Source organism: Antechinus flavipes, chromosome 2 (assembly GCF_016432865.1).
Source record: "Antechinus flavipes isolate AdamAnt ecotype Samford, QLD, Australia chromosome 2, AdamAnt_v2, whole genome shotgun sequence".
Taxonomy (NCBI): domain Eukaryota; kingdom Metazoa; phylum Chordata; class Mammalia; order Dasyuromorphia; family Dasyuridae; genus Antechinus; species Antechinus flavipes.
This window is the reverse complement of record NC_067399.1, coordinates 329,371,127-329,392,883: the sequence shown is the minus strand read 5'-3', so window position 1 is coordinate 329,392,883 and position 21,757 is coordinate 329,371,127. Positions and strand designations below refer to the sequence as shown.

Genomic DNA, 21,757 nt, shown 5'->3' with positions numbered 1-21,757 from the left:
CAAAAGTAACTTGCCTAGGGTCACACAGCTAGTAAATGTCTAAGACTATATATGAATGTAGATACTCCTGACTCCACCTAGCTGCTCCAGTGAATGGCTATACCAATTCATAGTTCTAACAATAATTCATCAGTACACCTGAGTTATTTTTAGAAGGGAAGAAATAAAACTTAATATAATCAGCATACCAAATACAGTGCATCTATAGATTATTCATATCTCATTTGTATAATTCTTAGTCGTTTTCCTATAAATCTAGAGGCCTTTGTCTAAGACATCATTTAATGGATCTCTATTAACCCGCCATGGAAATTCAAAGACATCTAATTTTATACACAGCCCAGTAAGTATTCATAAATACAAAAGGAAGCTAAGTGGAAGTTTGTGGCAGTAAATTGAAAATTCTGTCCAATATTACAGAAAAATGTCTCTTCAAGATCTATCAGTTAATACCCTTTTGGGTCTCATGAAGCTTCATTTGATGAGAAGAAAAAACAAGTTTGTTTACAATTACTTTATTTCCTCATTTTATTAGAAAGTAATCTTAATTACTTAATTAATTCCAAAAATCTGAGGGATCAAAGTATGAGATCCTTGGCAAAGAATAAAGCTTTGGTAAACAGTGAAGAAAGCAAACCAGCCCCATGCTTTAACTTCTATCAGGAATATCAGTTCATTGACATGGCATTTCTTCTCCTTTATCATGATTGTTTAAATAGGCACAAACCCAGAAATGTAAGGTCTGAAATTAATCAGAAAATTTGAAAATGCAGAAAAAGATTTTTTAAATTGCTCTAAAACTAGATTTCTTGGGTCCATAGATGATTACCACTAGAAGATACATGATTGCATGATGTAAAGAAACATTTGCCTTACGAACTTTGGAATGCTGTATGAACTTGTTACTTATTTGCCAAAGAAAAAATCCAGGACAAAATAGGTTAGAAAAAGGTTATTTTATTGCAGGGCCCTTAATTGATTTTTTCATTTCTGTCAGATTACTCCCTTCTTCCTTTTATTTGCATAGGCTTTGAGAGAATGTGAAAGTAGAGCTACTTCTGCAGTTTAAGTATTTAAGAGGTAAGAGAAGCAATACATGCTTACAAAACATACTGGATGCAATTTAACCCCATGACAAATGATTACCTTACCAAACGGAACACATATTACAATATGTATCTTCTTGAAGACTGGCAACTCAGTTTAAAAAGCAACTCTTCTCCCTCCTTAATGTGTCATTTTTTTTTTTTAATCTCAGTTTTTAAAAGGGAGCACACACAATATAGATCACGATAGGAAAAACACTGCATGGAGGATTATGATGAACAAATATTTTAATCGTTTTGTTTCCTGGATGTCTTCCCTTTGCTACCATTTCATCCTCCTTCCCCCCACCCCCCACTTGTGCAGCCTGGGCAAGCTGTATGCCTTAAAATATATTAGGACCATTATTTTTGGCTAAGCTAAGGAGGCTAGTAAGAAATGTAACCAAAAACAAGATGGGCAACCTTAGCATTTTAAGGAAAATTGATCATATTTATGCCTAGTTTTATCAATTCCATTCTGGTATAATTCTACATGCTGTAATACCTTGCTTAAACAATTTTAAATTTAGGCTTTGTTTCCCTCCCAAAATTAAAAGTCTATTTTAATTTCTTTCATTAGGGCAAAAGATTGTTTTCCAAGTCTCAAGAAAAATCATCCACTCTGGAAGAACATTATTTATAAAGTTGGTTGTGAGTCATCTATGAAGAAAATAATAAATATACTAAAATCTTGAAACACATTAAAATATAATTTAATGCTGTCATAACTAAATTCTGTGAACCGTGGGTTCTTTCTGTATGAATTAAAAAGAAAAATTTTAGCTGCAAAGTTAGTAATGAGTTTGCAAGCATTAAAATCAGAGGTTCACAGTGACAGCAGGTCGGTACTTAAAAAAATAACTCATGAAAAGCATATATGTATAACCAATGGGAGTCATTTCTTTATTGCATTTTGCCATTTAAAAAAATGTACAGTCTCATAACATTACCATCATTTTTTTTTTTGCTCACTACACTAACAACAGCCTTGCACCTAATGACTAAATTATTCCAACTACTAAGCTCAGAAGGCTAATGACATACTTCAGTTTACAAATTATTACACTCTTCCTTTTTGGCATTAATTAAAAAATCTTTAATACACACACCATGACATATACTTAAGTTTACAAATTATGCTCTTCCTTTTTTTTTTTTTTTTTTTTTTTTTGGCATTAATAAAAAAAAAATTCTTTAAAGTACATACTCGAGAAAAAAGTGGCTACTTACACCAGCACCAATCTAAAAGGAGCCTTTCTACAATGGCACAAGAAATTACCTGCACACAGACTTCTGGGGAAGAAACCATAAGACAAATGGCAAATTCAGCCCAACAAGATGGTCACCCTAAAGTGAGAATGATCTGAATGGCAAGAGGAACAAAATACTGGCAAATTTGCATCTTTCAAGATTGTACACATCCCCCAATTTGATTCTATCTACACTTAATTATTTCTTAAGCCATTAATTCATACATAGTCCATTTAAAAATGCCAGTTTCCTCAATCCAGTCAGATCAAATTGCTTCTTTATAAATAAAAAATATAAATAGAGGCACTTTAGTTAAAGAAAAAAACAAAATCATCTCAATATGTGTGCCCTCCCCACCCCACCCCACACCCTCTCACCCCCCCAATTTTTAAGCAAAGCTTTTGAGCTGCCCCTCTAAATCAGCATATTTGAGAACACTTGGAAATTCAGTCTTTGCTTGGTATTTATTACTGTTTTATCCCTAGTCAGAGTTTTACTTACAGTGCGTAGAAAAATTGCTAAGTTGCAATAAGGAAAACAGGTATAAACCACAGCTCTTGATAACTCTCAAAACAAAATTTCACAGCTTTCACACAGCACAGACACCTCACTGTCTGTGCTAAGAATCATAGTTTATGCAAATTAATTTTAGACAGCATTTTTGCTATACAGTACATGTGAGAAAATGGCATCCTGTCCCCACTATGAATCCCCTTTACATGATATACTCATTTTAGGGACTAAGAAAATTTAGTGCAACAGGACAAACTACTCTCTCCACAGGAAAACCAACCATAGCAGTACTGATGGAAAAAAAAAAAATTTAATCACCGCCCCCCCAGACAAATAAATATAACAAAAAGTAGTAACAGTCCTCCTCATATAATGTATAACTTAAGGATATTAGGGGTTGCTACATTAATGGTAAGCATCCATTTTTTTTTTATTTTCCAATTTTCTTTGTTTTTTTTTTGTTTTGTTTTTTTTTTTTTATTAATTTCTCCCTGAGAGGTTTACTTTTTTTGGACTGAAATTTTACAGGTAGCTTTACTTACAAAAATTCAAAATGACAACATATAAATAGCAAATTGCTTCAAATGTACACAGTGACAAATAGGTCTTAACATCTCAGTTAGCAATGTTGACATTTTGTGCATTGGTTAGACACGGCCTTTCATTCTGACCTACATTTATAGAGGATGCAGTTCGTCCTACTGAATAGAACATGGAATATACAAGGAAACAAAACAACTTTAGAATCTTTGTCCCTTCAGAGAATTCCTCTTTCCTGGTCTTGGGTAGAAAATTTTTGTTTGGTGGGGAATAATTTAAATGTATTTTTGTATTGTTGTAGCAATAAGCACATTCTGATGACCTCATTCTTCAACAAGAGCATAGGTTGCGGTTAGAGAAACTGAATTGTTTTCAAAAGCAATTTAAAGGAAATCATGTTGTAGAACTCAAGGAACCAGCAAAAGGGCACAGATGATGTTCAAGTTTTGAATATTTAAAAAAAAAGTTTTCCACTTGATGGTCTACATGATTCAGTTTGTGTGCAAGGCATTCCTAACAAACATTATCCCCGAGGCATTCCTAACATACAGACTGTATCCTCACAATGACTTCGGATACACAGCTTGGTCCTCGCAGTCACTTCGGAGGATGTACCAACATTAAATTGTCAAAAGTCAAAAGCCATTTTAAATCTAGATTCTTCAGCACTAGTGTAATCAGTGCTGAAGAATTTCAAAGTATATCAAGTGTGGAACTATAAAATGATTCTTAATACTTTTCTTTCTTTTTCTGTTTTTAAACTATAAGGAACGTCTCTGTCATTTTTCTCAGTAGACAATGTTGTGCTTGTGAACAGCATTAAGGAAAGAAAAATAAAGCCACACTCAATATGAATGTACATGTGTGTACTTGTAGTACACAGAACACACACATACTTGTCTCCGGCCACTTCCACAATGAACATCTCTTTGTACATTTTATACATACATACATACATACAAACATACATACATACATATACGCTTTCATTCACAGATGGGAAAGAAAAGGACAGCCACCATTTGGATTACAAGGCAGTGTAATGAAAAGTTCTAGCCACTTCAAAAGACTGCTAATGAGCTTTCCAAAAAACTTAAAAGAAAAATTTAGAAATTGAGTTTTGTGACTGGTCTCTCCCGGCTGCTGTCTGTCATCTGGTTGGTAATGCGCTTGCGATTCCGTTTCAATTTAGAAAGGTCTTTGTCAAAAACTTCGCCTGATCGTAGAGCTGAAACAAGGTCATCAAACTCTCCTCCTTCTTCACAGTTCTCTTTTGTCTTTTTTGCCTTGCGTTCTTTTTCACGCTGTTCTTTGAGCTATTAAAAGGAAGGAAGGAAATAAGTATTTATTAAATGTCCAGGTGCTGCCCTAAGCACTTTACAAATATTATCTTATTTAATTCTCACAACAATTTTAGGAAGTAGGTTCTATTTTTATCCCCATTTTTCATCTAAGGAAACTGAGGCAGATAAAAATTAAGGAATTTGAAAGGGGTCATATAGCTAATAAGTTTCAGAGGCTGAATTTGAACTCAGGTCTTCCTGACTCTAAGCCCAACACTCTATTTACTGTGCCACCTACTTGCTTTTCAAAAAAAAAAAAAGATTTCTTTTTTTGAATGGTATACATTTTCATTTAGTATTTTATTTAATCCCATTTATATGTAAAAATAATTTTTAACATTTATTTTTAAAATGTTGAGCTCCAAATTCTTTACTTTCCTTCCCACCCACCTCTCATTGAGAAAGCAACCAATTCAATATAGGTTATATATTATGCAAAACATATTTCTATATTAGACAAGTTGTAAAAGAAAATTGGCAAAGAATCAAGAAAAATAAAGAAAGTAAAAAAAGTATGCTTCAATATGTATTCAGACATCATCAATTCTTTCTCTAAGGATAGAGAGCACTTTCATCTTAAGTCCTTCAGAGTTGTATTGAATCACTGTATTGTTGAAAAGAGCTAAGTTATTCACAGCTGATCATTTTAAAATATTGCTGTGACTTTGTACATAGTACATATCATTTTGCATGTTTCTGTAAGTCTTTCTGACTTTTTCTGACAGCATCCTACTCATCATTTCTTATATACAACATTCTATCATAATCACATAAGAGATATGTATTATATTTGAATTTTGAAGGGTATGATTGAATTATTTTTGTTTTCTGTTTTCAATGAAGATGAGAATAAATAAAATCTTTTGATGTACTAGATACATCAGCTGTGGACAGCTATTGCTGCTAAACACCTCCAGGGAAAGAGAAAGGAGCAATTTGACAAGTCTGAGGCAAAATATAGATAACAATGAAAACTAGCAAATTCCTCACTTTCTATGTATAAGTTGGGTCTCACCAGAAGAAATTACAAGAACAATTTAGCACTAGTTTAAGACTCGGGAAACTGTCTCAGAATCTGAGCATTTTTTTTTTTAAACAATCTTTTTTTCTTTTAAAGTGAAGAGCTGAGTTATATGGACATTAGATGCTACTTTCTGAATTAGCCTTCTCAATGTAAAGATCTTGAATTGTTCTCATTATGTATTCCTTCAGCTTGTTCCAGATTATGTTATTCTTATCCTTTAAAATCTGTCACAAAAATGTCTGGGGGGGGGGAAGGGAGAGGAGGAATGGGGGGATGGGGGAGATAGGGAAGAGAAAGATTAAGCAAAAATTCCTCTTACCTGTGCTTCCATACGAGCTCGGCGCTCTTCTTCCTCCTTCCTTTTCCTCATATTTTCATTCTCCTGTTTGGCTTCAGAGACAGCTTGAAGAAACTGGTCGAAGATACCAAAGAACTCATCTGGCTGTATTTTGCCTGCTTCTTCCCCAAAGTGTTTCACTGCCTTTGTAAACTGCAGAAATGGAGAATTAAAATGTTTGGGAAGATAGCAAGACAAGTCTAATAAACAGTATCACTGGAAAGAACAAGCTTAAAGAAAGCCTTCACATGTTCTTCTACCTGAATTATCTGATGAAGTGAAGTGAGCATAATCTTAACATTCTGAGAAACATATAACTCTAATGTGAAAGTTTCAATGTTTAATTCATGTTTTCTTATTTCTGTACATCTTACCCCTTACTAGGTTTGTAGTGGGGGGCGGGATGGGAGGGCAGACAGGAGCAGGGTTGAGTTTTTCATCATTCTACCTCCAAGCCCCTAGGCATTAGTGCCTAGTAGACATTTAATAAACATTTATTGATTTCAGAGTAGCTAATGCTTTTTAACTCATATCTTTATTTCAGTGGAATATTCATAACTCATCTCAATTCAATTGTTTAACTTAATGGATTAACTGAATGGGTTTCTATTAACTAAATATAAAATAAAGAAGCAAAATAGGGTGGGACAGATCATCAAAGTATCATAAAACAAATAGGGAAGGGAATAAACATTTATATAAACTCATCATGGGCCACTCTAAGGGCTTTTTAATTAAAAAAATATATATCCCTTTTGTCCTCACAAACAACCCTGTAAGGAAAATGCTATTATGATGCCTATTTTATAGTTGAGGAAACTGAGGCAAATCTGACTTGCCAATGGTCACATAGTTTTGAATTCAGGTCTTCCAGATTCCAGACCTACTACTCTATCCACTATGCCACCTAGCTGGCTATAGCAAAAACAGAGGGACTGAGAAAGAACAGTAATCAGGCAGGAGGAAAAATCATGAAAACGAAAAGAGTAGTACCAAGAGTAAAAAGCGCTCAGTGTTAAATGCTGCAGAGAAGTCATCAAATTAGAAAACAGAAACTCGGCCTTGGATAAAAACTGATGAGGTGGAGGATAAAGAAGGTATAGAATATTGTATATCTTTCTGTACTATAAAATTCTGTGCTACAAAGGATGGCAACCTGGGAAGGAAGTGAGTTATTTGTTTCAAAACTGGAAATGATAGTGATTTCAAAACAAAAGAAATCAATAATATATATTAAAGTCATCACCAAAAAGAAAAAAAAGAGAAATAACTTTATCTATGACATTCAACTTTCCATTTCTTAAAGTTTAAGAATGTATCAATATAAGAATAAACCATCCATAGTTGAGTCAGTTATTAAGAGTTTGGCAATTTCTAGCAGTCCCAAATAAACTCTTTATCCAGTAATCCCAGTACTAGCAATTGTAGGTGTACATTTTAGATGCAGAATGTTGTAGAAATCTGGGTCCAAACCCAAACTCACATAGTCATTCAAAAGCTGATCTAGTGGATTTGATGTTTTGTCTCCTGCCTAGCTGCTTTCCACTGTACTCCAAAGCAGCAAGAACTATTTGGGTACTCTAAGTTAGCCCTGGCACAAACAGTGCTTGTAGTGGGTATGCAATAGAGCTTGAAGCTGGAAGCACGGCTGCTGACACAAACTAATTTCAAAATGTGTGTCTGAGGAGTGAAGAGATAGCATTTAGTCAGTTACTACTGATAGCAGCTTTGTGACAGGAATATAATGTAGTGAGACAGACTTGGACTTAGATCTTTCTCTGCCATTACCACTTATGGGACCCAGTGAAATCTTCTTTACTACCTGAGTTATATTTTCTTTTTTCCAAATCCTTCCAAACTTTGCAATGTTAGCTTTGTCGTATCTAATTATAAACATGACTGTCACAAAAATCAGTCAACCTCTATTTCAGGGCTTCTTAAACCTTTTCCATTAACGACCAATTTTCACCCCTCAAAATTTTACATGAAACTGAATATATAATATGTATACTAATCAAACATTTGCTGATGATAAAACATAATTTTGTAACCCTCATATTCAGTTACAAGATCCCATTAGAGGTGGAGAACCAAAATTTAAGAAGCTAGACTCTGGTTTGCCAGCCCCCAAATTATCTTCTTCCTTTACTAAAATTCTACTCCAATTCTACATCTTGATCCTTAAAGACTACATGAAGCTAAAAAAAAAAAAAAAAAAGCTTAAGAATAAGCCCAGTGATAGCTAGAATGCCATACAACTAATAGGATTTAATCATAGGTGATTATTATCACATATGCTTTCTCATTTCTCTCCAGGTTGCACTCCAGACTTCCTTTATTATTCCCCAATTCTTCAATGTTGAAATCCATGTGTAATCCTCTGCCCTTGTGGACTCTTTCTCTGATTGCATTATACCTCTAGAACTTAAAGAGTTCTTTAAAGAGGATGCTCAAGCAAAGTAAAGTTTATTCATATCCAAACTGCATTCTGCATTTAAGATTTCATCCCAATCTGGCCACCCCAATACCCCAACCCCTGCTTAAGTACCTTTACCTCCCTTCTTCAGTTTCCTTTTATGTGTGGTCTTTCCCTATTAGAATGTAAATTCCTTGCCTTTCTTTTTTAAAGGTATTTTTATTTCTATACTAGTGCTCAGCAAATTGTAAACTTTAACAAATGCTAAATGGAATAAGGGGACAAAGGATTTAAAAGTAAAGGACAGGGTAGTGTTGAATGAATGAACTATAAATAAGATCAAGGCTGGGACAGGTGAGAAGTGGAACCAGCAGGGATAATGATTTAAGAATATTGAAGGATGGAGATCTTAAAGGTACTAGTGAAGTTAGAAGAATGAGGTAAGACTGAGATAGTTTTAGTAGAAGTTGGGAAGGGCCATTAGGTTGCCTCTAGAGATTCATTTACTTACTCTGAAGGAAAAAGTTTTATAGAAATCTAATATACATATGAAAATTAATCAGGATCAGAGATTATTGATCCTCAAAGAATCAATGCTTTGTGAATTACAAAATGAAATGCTATGGAAATGTGAGCAATCTTGGAATTAAATAGACCTAAGTTCAAATTCTATTCAAACATTTACTAACCATGTGATCTTGGATCAGTATCCTCATATGTAAAATGGGGATAATAATAGCACCTAACTCTCAGGGTTTGTTGTGAGAATCAAATGAAAAATAAAGAACTTTGCAAATTTGAAGTGATATTTTTATATACACGCACACACATACACAAACACCCACAAACACAGGCACACCTGTGTGTACATCTTTAGATTACAAACTAGCTATTAGTATTTTTAATAATACTGAAATACAGTTTTATTAAAAATACTAATAGAACTTTCAGTCTACAGAATTAAAAAAAAAAAGTCAGTAAAGCTCTTTCCTTTAATTACTGACTTCAGGCCTAAAAATGAAACTCATCTAAGTTGTATAAGTCTGTTGTTGTTTATCCTTTGTTCTTGAAGATAATCATGACATCAGGAAGGAGAAGTCATGACTTATAAGTGAACTGGATTTTAGTTAGGAAGAACTCATCAAGTCACCACCAGCCTCCTTCTACTTCAGAGCCATCTGGGTTCAGTGGCAAGAAATAATTAGGACAACTGGAGATAGCCAGGGGTTTCAGTCTGTCTGAGGCAATGCCCATTCAGTGATTGATTAAGCCTATATGAGTATTTAGAATTAGGGAATTTGAATTGTTAATTTCCACTTTCCTTCCCATTTCCTAGCACTTGGAGCATATTCTTGTCTCTACTGAAATATTTTTCAAACCTTCAGATACCCCCCATCTCTCAACAGAAAAGGGTGAGACTTACCAGTTCTTTAGCTTCAGTTAGAAGGTCTTCCACATCAGAAAAGCTGAAGCTTGCTACTGCGATAAATTGGCTAACAACAGAGACGAACTTGTCTCCAGGTTGAGACAGTTGAGACTTCTGGTATTCCAATTCCTTAAACACATAATTTTGTTCTCAATGTTACTCTTCAAAGTCACAGATAACATTTTTCTTCTGTAGTAAGCACCAAATTTAAGCAAACCTACATCATTTATTCACTTATATCCTCTTCTTCTACCCTCTCACACACATAGATACTTTGATCTTCTGCTATTAATGCAGACACATTGGTATTGCTATGTCTTCCCATGACTAAAACTTTTCAATAGTTTCTTGCTACCTAGAAGACAAAATACATACTGCTTGGTCTGGCATTTAAAGCTTTCCACAATCTGGCTCCAAAGTACTTTCTGGCTTTTATTTTATACTATTTCTCTTTAATGTATTCTCCATGTTCCACTCAGCTAAGACTATTGTTTCTTAATGCTTCTAACATTTAAATTCATTATTTGTTTTTGACATTCTCTTCTTTTTTAATGTTGTTTTCCAAATTCTCTCCCTTCTTCTTTCTCCCCCACCCACCGAGAAGGCAAGCAATGAAATAAATTATACATGTGAAATCATGCAAAATTTATTTCCTTATTAATCATATTTTCAAAAAAAGCAAGTTAGAAAAGTAAGAAAATTATATTTCAATTTGCACTCAGATTTCATTAATTCTCTCTCAGAGGTGGATAGCATTTTTTCACAATGAAACCTTTCTAATTATACTGATCAAAGTATCCAAATCTTTTAATTGATCATTATTACTGTGTACAATGAACTTCTGGTTCTCCCTTCACTTATCAGCTCATATAGATATTGCCATGTTTTTTCCTGAAACCATCCTCCTCTTTATTTCCCACAGTACAAAAGTTCTCCATCAACATCATATGCTACAACTTGTTCAGCCATTCCCCAATTAAGGGGCATCCCCATATGATTGCTTTTATTGGAGGTCTGGGAACGAACTCACTGTATAATCTGTCTCCCATGCCTAGATTTCCCCCTTATTATCTTCCCTTTGCTTCAGAACTCAATTCTATTGCCACTCCTCTGTAAAGCCTTTCCCAAGTCCCACAGTTCAAAGTGATTTTTCCCTTCCCAAATTTCCATAAAGCATTTGGATCTGTCCTCTTGAGAACAGGGGAATTGTCATCTTTACGTACAAAAATATATACACAGACATATATATGTGTGTATGTATGGGTTGTTGTTGAATCATGGTTGACTCTTCATGACCCTATGGAATATGTAGCACTAGATATTTCTATCCTCTGTTATCTATATCTATATATCTCCATAGTTCTTTGCAGAGTGGCTTGCACACAGTAATAAATACATAATAGTAAAAATACACATTTACTAAATTAAATATGCAAATGCAGCTACTTGTCAACATCTAAGATAACTAGAAATAAATAAATGAGCAAACACCTTTGAACTAGAATTTGGATATGTTAAATGAATGAGAAATTGAAGAAAAGATGTTAAGTGATTTGGCTTTCAAGGGCTTTATGACTGCAAGACTGAGTGTCAAAACTATGTTCTCATATTTGGATTTTATTAATTCTTCCCCCTGCTCCTTTTCTACTTCAGTCAAATCAGTATCTTCAAGAAGTTATACAAATTAATAGGATTATATCCTCAAGACTTGACAATTTAACAGTTAAATTTCTAGTGACCAGTTTTTTACTTCCAGGAATCCTGCTATTGTTGTTCAGTCACATTGGACTCTCTGTGATCCCATTTGGGGTTTTCTTGGCAAAGATATTGAAATGGTTTGCCATTTCCTTCTCCAGTTCATTTTCCAGATGAGGAAACTGAGGCAGATAGGATTAAATGATTTTCTCAGGGTCACAGATCTAGTGAGTGAGGTCACATTTAGACTCAATTCTTTCTGATTCTAGGACTGGTACTCTCTCCATTGTGCCCCCTAACTGCCCTCTAGAAATGCTAGATATCACTTGTTCTCTTTTTCCATAGGTATCTGTTTTTGCTGTTCTTGCTGTTTTTAATATACACATTCATATTTTCAAACAGTCAATTCTCTATTATCCATGTGAAGAAGTTTTTTGTTGTTGTTATTTTCTTTTGTTTTATGTATGTTTTGGTCCAGATCTGTGATTTCGTTGGTGAAGAAACTCCTAATGCAGATGAGCAATTGCTCTGTACTTTGCAGTTTTGGAGTTGTTTAAGCAGTCAGGTAACCTAACCAAGGTCACAAAATCAGTAAGTATCAGGGAGAGGACTTGAACCCCAGGGACCTTGAGGTCTGGGGGAAGACCTCTACCTATTAAAACAAACTTTCTCTGGAGCTATGAATTGAAAGGATGGGATGAATAATGGAAATTAATAGATAATCCTAATTCTAGTTACTTATTTCAGCTCAACCTGCCAAACATTTTAGCCAAGCAGATAAAGAAAAGTCAAGAACAAATGATTTGAGTTTTACCAATCTTTAACTTCTTCACACCCTTGCTGGAGATACTAAGGAACAATGTAAGGACCCAAACCAGACAGTTGAAGGGAAAAGAAAAAAAGAATTCAGTGGCTAAATATGGGAGGGTTAACTTTCATAAAAAGCCTGTTCTTTAAGAGGATAAGGATATTTCCAAAGAGAATGGCATTGTATATTAATATCAACTGAGAGTTAGGATGGTACAGTGGATAGAGAGCTGGTATCTAATCCAGAAAGATCTGAGTTCATATCCTGCCTCTGACTTATACTGGCTATGTGACCTTAAATAAGTCACTTAAACTCAGTGCTCTAAGCAACCATCTGAGACTAAAAAGAAAAAAAGTACAAGACAATATTTCCTCATTCAAGAATTTCTAATTCCAAGGAAATCACAGATCCAGTCCCTAGAACTATCAACTGGTTCCAAGCACAACTCACTAGATAATGAGATAATAAAGTTTCCTGATCTGTAACATTATATGGTTGACTATGTTATCCTTTTAAACCTAAGCAATCCCCACCCCAAGAGGCCAAAGTATTTTTTTTCCTGCAAAGTGCTGTCTTTACAATAAGCCTACTAGGCATATAGTTACAGTAGAATACCCATTTTGTTAGTGGTCTTGTCTGTAGCCAGTAATCTTCTTGTGTGGGATTAGGTGCTTCCTGACACTGAGTTTGGGGCTCCACACTTTATACTGTCCTGCTTTGAGATAGGGAATAGGGGAGTCCCAGAAAAAGAAATGGTTCTAATTAGTGATTCCATCATTAGAGCTTGAATAAAGAGGTTATTTCACCTAAATTTCCTTTTATCTCCTTTACAGGCGACATTGAATCAGCAGCTCAGATGCAAAGGACAGAATGTACTGTCCTTACACAGACCTTTGGATTTAATTCCTTCAATACTATTCCCATGAGAGCCTTTTACTAAACAGAGATGAAATTGCAACAAAATAGGGCCATAAAGCAGACTGACCCTTCTACACAATGACCTAAAAAAATTGCAGGAATGCCTTATGTGCTCATCTCATAATGCCTGTGGCTACAGGGGCCAAAAGAAAAATATTTCACTAAATTAGGTCATCATTTTTTTTGTTACTTAATTGAACAAAAAAATAAAGATAATTTGGGGATTATGCATACAATCTCCCCTTTCTCCTTTCAACACATTCCCCTAATGTTATAAGAAAATAAACAAAAGGTTAGGCATTATGGCATTTTATTTATAATTAGATGTTAGGGATAAGAATTGGTGCTGTGATTTAACTGGGGTGAAGAACTCCCCAACAGGAACTTCCTTTGCTAATGTAGGTCAGCATTTTTTCTGCATCTATAAAGTATTACACAGAGCACTGTCAAATTTAATAAGTTATCCGAGGTCATAATACCAGTACGTGTAAGAAATGGGATTTGGATCCAGGTTTTTGTGCTCCACTGTGCTACAAATTGTCTTTCTTAAATAAGTGTCTTCAAAAAGCTGGGTAGCTAGATGGTACAGTGCATAGAATGTTGGGTCTGGAGTCAGAAACCCCGAGTTCAAATCTAATGCACTAGTTATGTAACCCTGGGCAAGTCATTTAACTCTGCCTCAATTTCCTCATCTGTAAAATGAACTTAAGAACCAGTTTGGTATCTTTGCCAAGAAAAATCCAAATGGGGCCATGGAGAATCAGGTCTAACTGAAACAACTGAAAAATAACTTTAAGAAACTAAATTAATTTAAATAGCAGAGCTTTGTCATTTCCAAAGATCTTTATCCTAAAGTGATTTCTTCAGTCGCAGCAATTATAATATAATATTTAAAACTTTCTTATTCAAGAAATTTGAGTTTAACATTTATTAAGCACTCATGTACAGAATATTCTAAGTGAAGGGGAAGATACAAAATTTAGATCAATACAATCCCTGCCCTAATATGGTTTAGAATCCAAGTGAGGGATCTAACACTTACATACAGAATTACACAACAGAATGGTATATAAGTTCATGAGACTGTCTAGCTGAATGAGACATAAATCATTTCAAACTTTACTCTACGTCTGGCTCAATTGTTTGATTTTTTTTTTTTTTTGAGGAGGGAAGGAATTTTACATTTATGGTATAAACAATCCATTTTAAATAAAAATACTTTTGAAAATTTGTTTACTAGTGCAAATTTTAAAAAGTATTTGTGTGTGTGTGTGTGTGAGAGAGAGAGAGAGAGAGACAGAGACAGAGACAGAGGGAGGGGGAGAGAGAGAGGGAAGAAGAGAAGGAGGAAGAGAAAGAGGGAGGGAGGGAGGGAAAGAGAGAGAAAGAATTATATATCCACAATCATTCTACCTCCCCTCCCCCCACATATCTGGATGTGGAAAACAAAAAAATTTATTTTGCTTGAATGGTGAATTTGTTATGAATTTTGTTTTTCTTTCCTTTACAATTAAGGGAGAAGGAGATAAGAAGGAAATAAGAAAGAAATATATTAATTTTTTTTTAAAGTTCAAGAAGGAGCTACAAGTTAAGTCTTTATGGGAAACTGACGAGATATGATTATTAATAAATAGAATGGAGCTGCAGGAGGAGAGAAAAGAAGAAAACTTTTTAAATAGAATATGGCACTCAGGTTTTAAAAAAGGAATTGAACATAAATTCAATTAGAACTCAAATTAGACCCATTTTAGATTACTTTCCACAATTTCACTGCTTTGGAAAAAGCATGTTCTACCCCACTTTCCAACCCCTTAGTGATTATCTCATAGCCAGATAAAAATGACTAGAATCCAAAATAATGAAAATGGCTTAGGAATCTAACCAAGGAATACTCACGGCCTCCACAGCTTTCAAACCACTCCTCAGGGTATTTATTTCTTTGTCCAGTTCAGTCATGCTGTTGTAAATAGCAACACTTCAGTGAGAAATCCACTCAAACAATAACATTCACTATTTATACTTATCTGATCAGTTTATTTTCTACTCCTTAATTTTCTTTTGTTTCAAGATTTCTCTCAGGAAAACTACTGGCAATAAAATAAAGTCTAAAGTAGCTCAATTCTTGTTTCTTCTTAAACCTTTTTTTATTTTATTTTATTTTTTAACAACCAATGGGAACACATGTAGATTAAAAAATCATGTATTAGATACAATCCTGTCAATATTACATCTAAAATGGAGGCAAAAGCCTAATTTATGAAAGCCACTCCATACACAAAAATGACTATACTTTGCTATGCTTGGCTCCCTTCAGTACAACTAAATAAATTTAGTCTGAACTTAGATTGAACTAAAATCATATTTACATTCTGTGCCCCTAAATACTTGAATAGCACTACAATTCTAGAATTATAAATGCTGCAGTTTTAAATTCCAACCAAAAGGAATTCTACTGAGCAAATTTTCATAAATTTTGTATGCAAATCACTTTTTTCTTTTTTGGACCTTTCCCCAACTGTCTTTGAGCCTTTTGCTAACATGTAGAGCTTTTAGCATATAGTACACAAGTTGATTTCATTTAGATTATTTTTTCCCATCACTATTCCAGGCTTTGGCCTTTTACATTTCAAAACATTACTTGACAGTCAGTGAGCCAGTCCTGAAGCCAAGATCTGTGTCCAAGTCCTACTTCTGACATACACAGGTTGCACAACCTGGGACAAATCATACAACTTCTCAATGTTCATCCAGGCAACTCTAAAACTATAAGTTATAGACTAGAAAGTATAGGATCACTCTGGTAGAGTGAGTTTCCAGTATCAATGATAGCAAAAATCTAGCCCATAACCCTAAACATTACATAATCAAGCAAGAAAATGACTTTTGCTCATTATACCAAACTTGCAGCTGGACTGTAATGAGATAACACACACAGTAACAATTCAACACAGAAATAACCAAAGCCCCAAAGCAGTAAATGTAAAAGTTTAAAGGAAGAAAATGAAGAAAAGCCAAATCTGTGAATTTTCTTAAACTCTTTGCTATAAAAGTTGTTTTTCTTTGGTGTGTATATGCTTTCATCTCCCTTTTCAGTTTTATTATTTTTATCACTCAAGCTTTTGTTTTGGATTGGAAAAAGGCATGGAAAGTTTAAAAAAAAATCTTAAACATAGGCCCTATATTAGGCTGCATAGGCGTATCTGCTTTATTTTTCAATAATGTTTTATTTCCATGTGATCCTAAGACATAATCTCTCAGAGCCTCCATGCCTCATCTGTAAAAATGAGGTTCATAATCTCTCAAGTCTCTTTCATTTCTAAATCTATGATCATGAACCAAAACCCACTTGTTCTCTATATATTACTTTAAACAAAACCACTGACTTTTAAAATGTCTTTATCCTTATGCAGTAGTTTCTTAATACAAACTAGAATGTTTAAATCTCCTTGAAATTAATTATTTTTCTATGAGTTTATAGAAAAATTTTTTAAAATGGAGAGGTTAATCCCTTGATAGTTCACGAGTCACTATCTAAATAATGTTTAAGAAAATTACAAATAAAGCTATGAAATATTTTTTAAAAAAAGTTTCCTAGCTCTTTTGAGGCATATTCTTGAACTCCTTTCCATATATAGTAGGCTTGGTGGCTACATGGTGCTAAAGTGAGTAGCTCATGCTACACCTACATGGGTGACAGAAATAAAAGACTGACCACTACAAAGTCTATTTTAGCAGAGAGGGCACAGTTCACTGTTTACACAGTAGCCTTCAGAAAGCAAATAGGTGGAACCCTAAGAGACAAAGTCAATATTTTCAAAGAATCAAAATTTTGTGCAATACAAAGTGATCTGCAGAACTAGAGGAAAACGGTCAGATCACTTCCATTAAATGAGTCCAGCACTTACTTCACTTTTGCTGCTTGTGGAATATCACGTAATTCCTCATTCAGATGAAGTACCTTGGGATATTTCTTTTCCACAATGGTTATGAGATAGTGCAATAGGGTAATGTTCCTAGAATTAGAACAGGGAAAAGTATTAGGAATGATCATCATTTACCTATTATTTATATAATTTAATTGTCTTTAATAGATAAAGATATTGGATATACACACACACACACATACAAATATAAAACACCTTTTTAAAATGAGGTGTCTCAAAAGACTTAATGTAGTTTAAGGCTATAAGAAGCTTTAAGATATCTCTCTTTCAAAAACTCCACAATTTCTAAAGGGATTGGACTAAAGTTTACTTTTACAATGTAGGTATCAAAAAAAAGTTTGCAAGGAAAACTAATATATTGCAATGGCAGGAAAAGTAGGTTAAATATTCCCCTTTACGAACAAACTATATTTACGGCTCCAGTAACCCAATTGCCTACAATTGATATTCTATCTATAAATCATTCTTGTCAAAGTTTGCCCTCTACTTTTAAGATTCTTTCATTAAATGCCACTATTTGATAAAACTCTTTCTGTTGTTTGGGCAAAGCTGATGAGGAAGACAAAATACCCTAAAGTGAGTCCTAAATATGTACTGGAAACTGTGATAATCTTATCACAGTTCAAATAATCCTAGGGACCCCCCCCCTTTTTTTTAAGCTCCAAGACTTACCAGTTGGATATGTAAGTACTTTTCATTCTAATGGCATGAAAATTAACAGAGGAAATAGAGCACTGATAAGGAGAGAAAGAGCACTGATGAGGGGAGAAGGAGGGATTTGGATTTGATTGCCTCTAGGGTATCTTTCTCCTCTAAATCTATGATTCTATAAACTTTATGTATACTAAAAAGTTGAGAATTTGATATTCTAGGCCAGGTACATACAAAAGCTTTTCATACTGGATCACATAATCAGAAATTAATGTATAGATTGCATGAACTTAACCATATAATTAAATTGTACTTCAATTATAATTCATCTGTGCCTATAAGGCTGACACTTAGCAATAATCAGTCATACAATGGTAGAGTGGGCAGATATTTAGACTCTAGTGACCTACTAACTTATATGTGCTAGCAATTAAATCAGCATGTTGTGTCTAAAATTCTTAGATAAGCTGCACCCCAAGAGTATGTAAACATATCTGGTCCACAATATGCAGGTTAGATGCTTAGGTGCTGAGCGCTCCTGTCCTAGTTCAGAGTGTCTATATAAACTCCAAAATTTTATTTATATATGTGTGCACGTGTGTGTATACACATATGCATACAAATACACATATGTGTATATATACATATACATACATACACACACATATTTTTTTGAGGCAATTGGGGTTAAGTGACTTGCCCAGGGTCACACAACTAGGAAGTGTTAAGTGTCTGAGACCAGATTTGAACTCAGGTTCTTCTGACTTCATGGCTGGTGCTCTATCTACTGCGCCACCTAGCTGCCCCCCAAATAATATTTTTAAATGGATATTTCTTTTAAATAATAATGATTCTGTTTGACCCAGATACATCTGAATCATTAAGGTTTCACTATAGTTGTCAAGTAATGTTTGTTTAGTAGAACATTTATATGAGTAAATAGAATGTTGGATTTGAAGTCTAGAATTAAATTCTGGCATTAAAATTCTGTCTCTGACATTTATTAGCTAGATGATCGTGGGAAAATCTAAATATCTTTAAGTCTTGGTTTCCTTTTTTGTAAAATGGGGATATTATTCACAAAATATCTCAAAGTGTTTTGAAGTCCAATTGAGATATAAAATGCTTTATCAATTTTCGAGTATAAAAATGTTTTTCAAGTGCCTATTATTATTATTATATCTTTGATTGCCTCTTTCTCCAATTAGAATTAGTTCACATGGAAAGTATTCTGCTTTTTTACAGCCAGTGTTTCTGATACAGGCCTCATTTCTAAGATATATAGAGAACTGACTCAGATTTATAAGAATACAAGTCATTCCGCAATTGATAAATGGTCAAAGGATATGAACAAACAATAATTTTCAGATGAAGAAATTAAAGCCATTTCTAGTCATGTGAAAAAATGCTTTACATCACTATTTATTAGAGAAATGCAAATTAAGACAACTTTTATGCACTACTTCACACCTCTCAGATTGGCTAAGGTGACAGGAAAAGATATTGATAAATGTTAAAGGGGATGTGGGAAAACTGGTGAAGTTGTGAAGTGATCCAACCATTGTGAAAAACAATTTGGAACTATGCTGACAGGGCTATAAAACTGTGCATATCCTTTAATTCAACAGTCTCACTGCTAACTCCATACTACTTACTACAAAGAGATGATTAAAAACAAACCAAAAACAAAACAAAACAAGAACAAAAACAAGACCCACATGTGCAAAAATGTTTGTAGCAGCTCTTTTTTGTAATGGCAAGGAACTGGAAATTGAGTGGATGTCTATTAGTTGCGAAATAGTTGCATAAGTTATAGTGTATGAAGGTAATGGGATATTATTGTTCCATAAGAAATGATGAGTAACTGATTTCAGAAAAGGAATTTTCTTAGGAAGACATATGAATTGTGAGCAGAATCAGGAGAACATCGTACACAGTAACAATAAGATTATGTGGTGGATCAATTGTGATGATCTTGGCTCTTTGAGATGGAAAATACCAATCACATCTAGAGAGTGAACTTTGGGTCCTGAATGTGAATTGAAGCATAGTATTTTCATCTTTTTTTTTCCTTTCCTATGTTTTTTCCCCTTTTTATCTGATTTTTCTTGTACAACATGACAAATAAAGAAATATTATTTAGCACATATCGATCCTGTATCCGACTGCTTGCTGCCTTGGGGAGGAGAGGAGGTAAGTGAAGGAGGAAGAAAAATCTGGAACACAAAATTTTACAAAAAATAAATGTTGAAAACTATCTTTCCATGTATTTGAAAAGATAGAATTTTATTGAAGGAAAAATTAGTATTCTGCTTTTTGCTAGGAGCCAGAGTCTGATTGTCTGCTGATTGGCTGCTTATATAATTCTGATTGTTCTTTCTCCTTTCCATTTTTTTGGAGGGGAAGGGGAAAAGAGAGGATATCCAATAACCAGAGAGCAAAACTAATCAGCATATAATTATGTGTGAAACAATTGGCACCTAGCAAAACACTTTGGATTTAATTTGAATATTCTTATTTCAAAGCCCAAACACACTTGTTATTATGAGGAATGGAGCAAGTCATTAAATATTTTAATCAGAATTTTTGATGGTGGCAAGGATGTATATCTATAAATCTTGATTATATAAACTGTGGCCTACTTGTTCATATTTAATTTCTGTCCAAATATAAGCTCATCCATCTAACCACAGATTCTTGAAGATTGGACAGAAGAAAATGAATATTGAACAGCCTGAAATATACAAAAAAACAAATAAGGCTATACTTTAGTTAAGTTGCTAGTAACTCCATTCTTTTCAAAACTGCATTTAGGTGACTATACCAAGTTACTAACTAACCTACCATTTATAAAGAATGTTATCATTCAAATATCAGCAGGCCACAAAAAGAGCAAAATAATAAAATATGTTAAAACACATAATATTTTAGGCACATACTACTTAAATACTGCCATAATCTCACTCTGACATCTCATAGTACCACATTCATCTTTTTTATGTGCACATTGTACTTTAAATTATAATCACTAGTGCATATGCATTAATTTTTCCTATCAGGCTGCTGACTCATTGAGAGGACTAATTTTCCTTTGTACTGTACCTTCCCTCCTTCCTCAGTTTCCATTTCTACTCCTTACATCCTGGTTTCCTGCCTTATAAATAGAAAGTACTTACTACATATTTATAGGATGAATGAATTAGCCTAAAAAAAGGCAGCTTGTAATGAAAGCTGATGTATAAGAGTGATTTATTAGGAGCCTACCTTGGATTCTAGATTAAATTCTACCTACTAGTGACATGACTGAATATGTTTTGGTTTCATCTGTAAAAGAAATATAACACTTCTTGTCCTCCTTACTTTTCAGGATTACTGTGAGGTTCAAAACTAACAAGTGCAAAGCAATTCATTAAAGACCCTGAAAATATTAAATACTATTATTACATGACAGATCAAAAAAAATTCCAAATATAGGAAATATTGCTAAATTGTTTATCCTTCAATAAACCACACCTTCCAAATATGAACAGCAGGGATACCAACATAATTAAGACAGATACAAAGATATTATAGCAATCACCTTTTCTGTAATGGTTTTACAAATTAGGCTGTATATAAATCCAGTCTTCTTCAACTCAAACGTTTTAAAGGACTACTTGTAACTAACCAGTGAGAGACTTCCAAACTCTTATTAGCCTAATCAGCCACAACTGAACACATTGTACCTTGACCACAATATTAGGATGTCATAAGTACTCTTTTAAGGATAAACAACAAAAATAACAGCAGCTAGAGTTGCTTCATAT

General features: G+C 33.9%; 1 protein-coding gene across 4 annotated transcripts in view; it reads right to left on the bottom strand.

The window, feature by feature from the left end:
- Nucleotides 1-941: 941 nt before the first annotated feature.
- DAAM1 (dishevelled associated activator of morphogenesis 1) overlaps nucleotides 942-21,757 on the bottom strand; it is a 207,286-nt gene continuing 186,470 nt past the window's right edge. For all 4 annotated transcript variants that reach the window (XM_051977752.1, XM_051977756.1, XM_051977753.1 and 1 more), the window contains 5 exons: nucleotides 17,262-17,369; nucleotides 15,253-15,313; nucleotides 9,933-10,064; nucleotides 6,076-6,246; nucleotides 942-4,705 (listed from right to left, as the gene is read on the bottom strand). In XM_051977752.1, coding sequence (XP_051833712.1) covers nucleotides 4,496-4,705; nucleotides 6,076-6,246; nucleotides 9,933-10,064; nucleotides 15,253-15,313; nucleotides 17,262-17,369 — 682 coding nt within the window. In that variant the 3' untranslated portion in view covers nucleotides 942-4,495. The remainder of the gene's footprint in view (nucleotides 4,706-6,075; nucleotides 6,247-9,932; nucleotides 10,065-15,252; nucleotides 15,314-17,261; nucleotides 17,370-21,757) is intronic.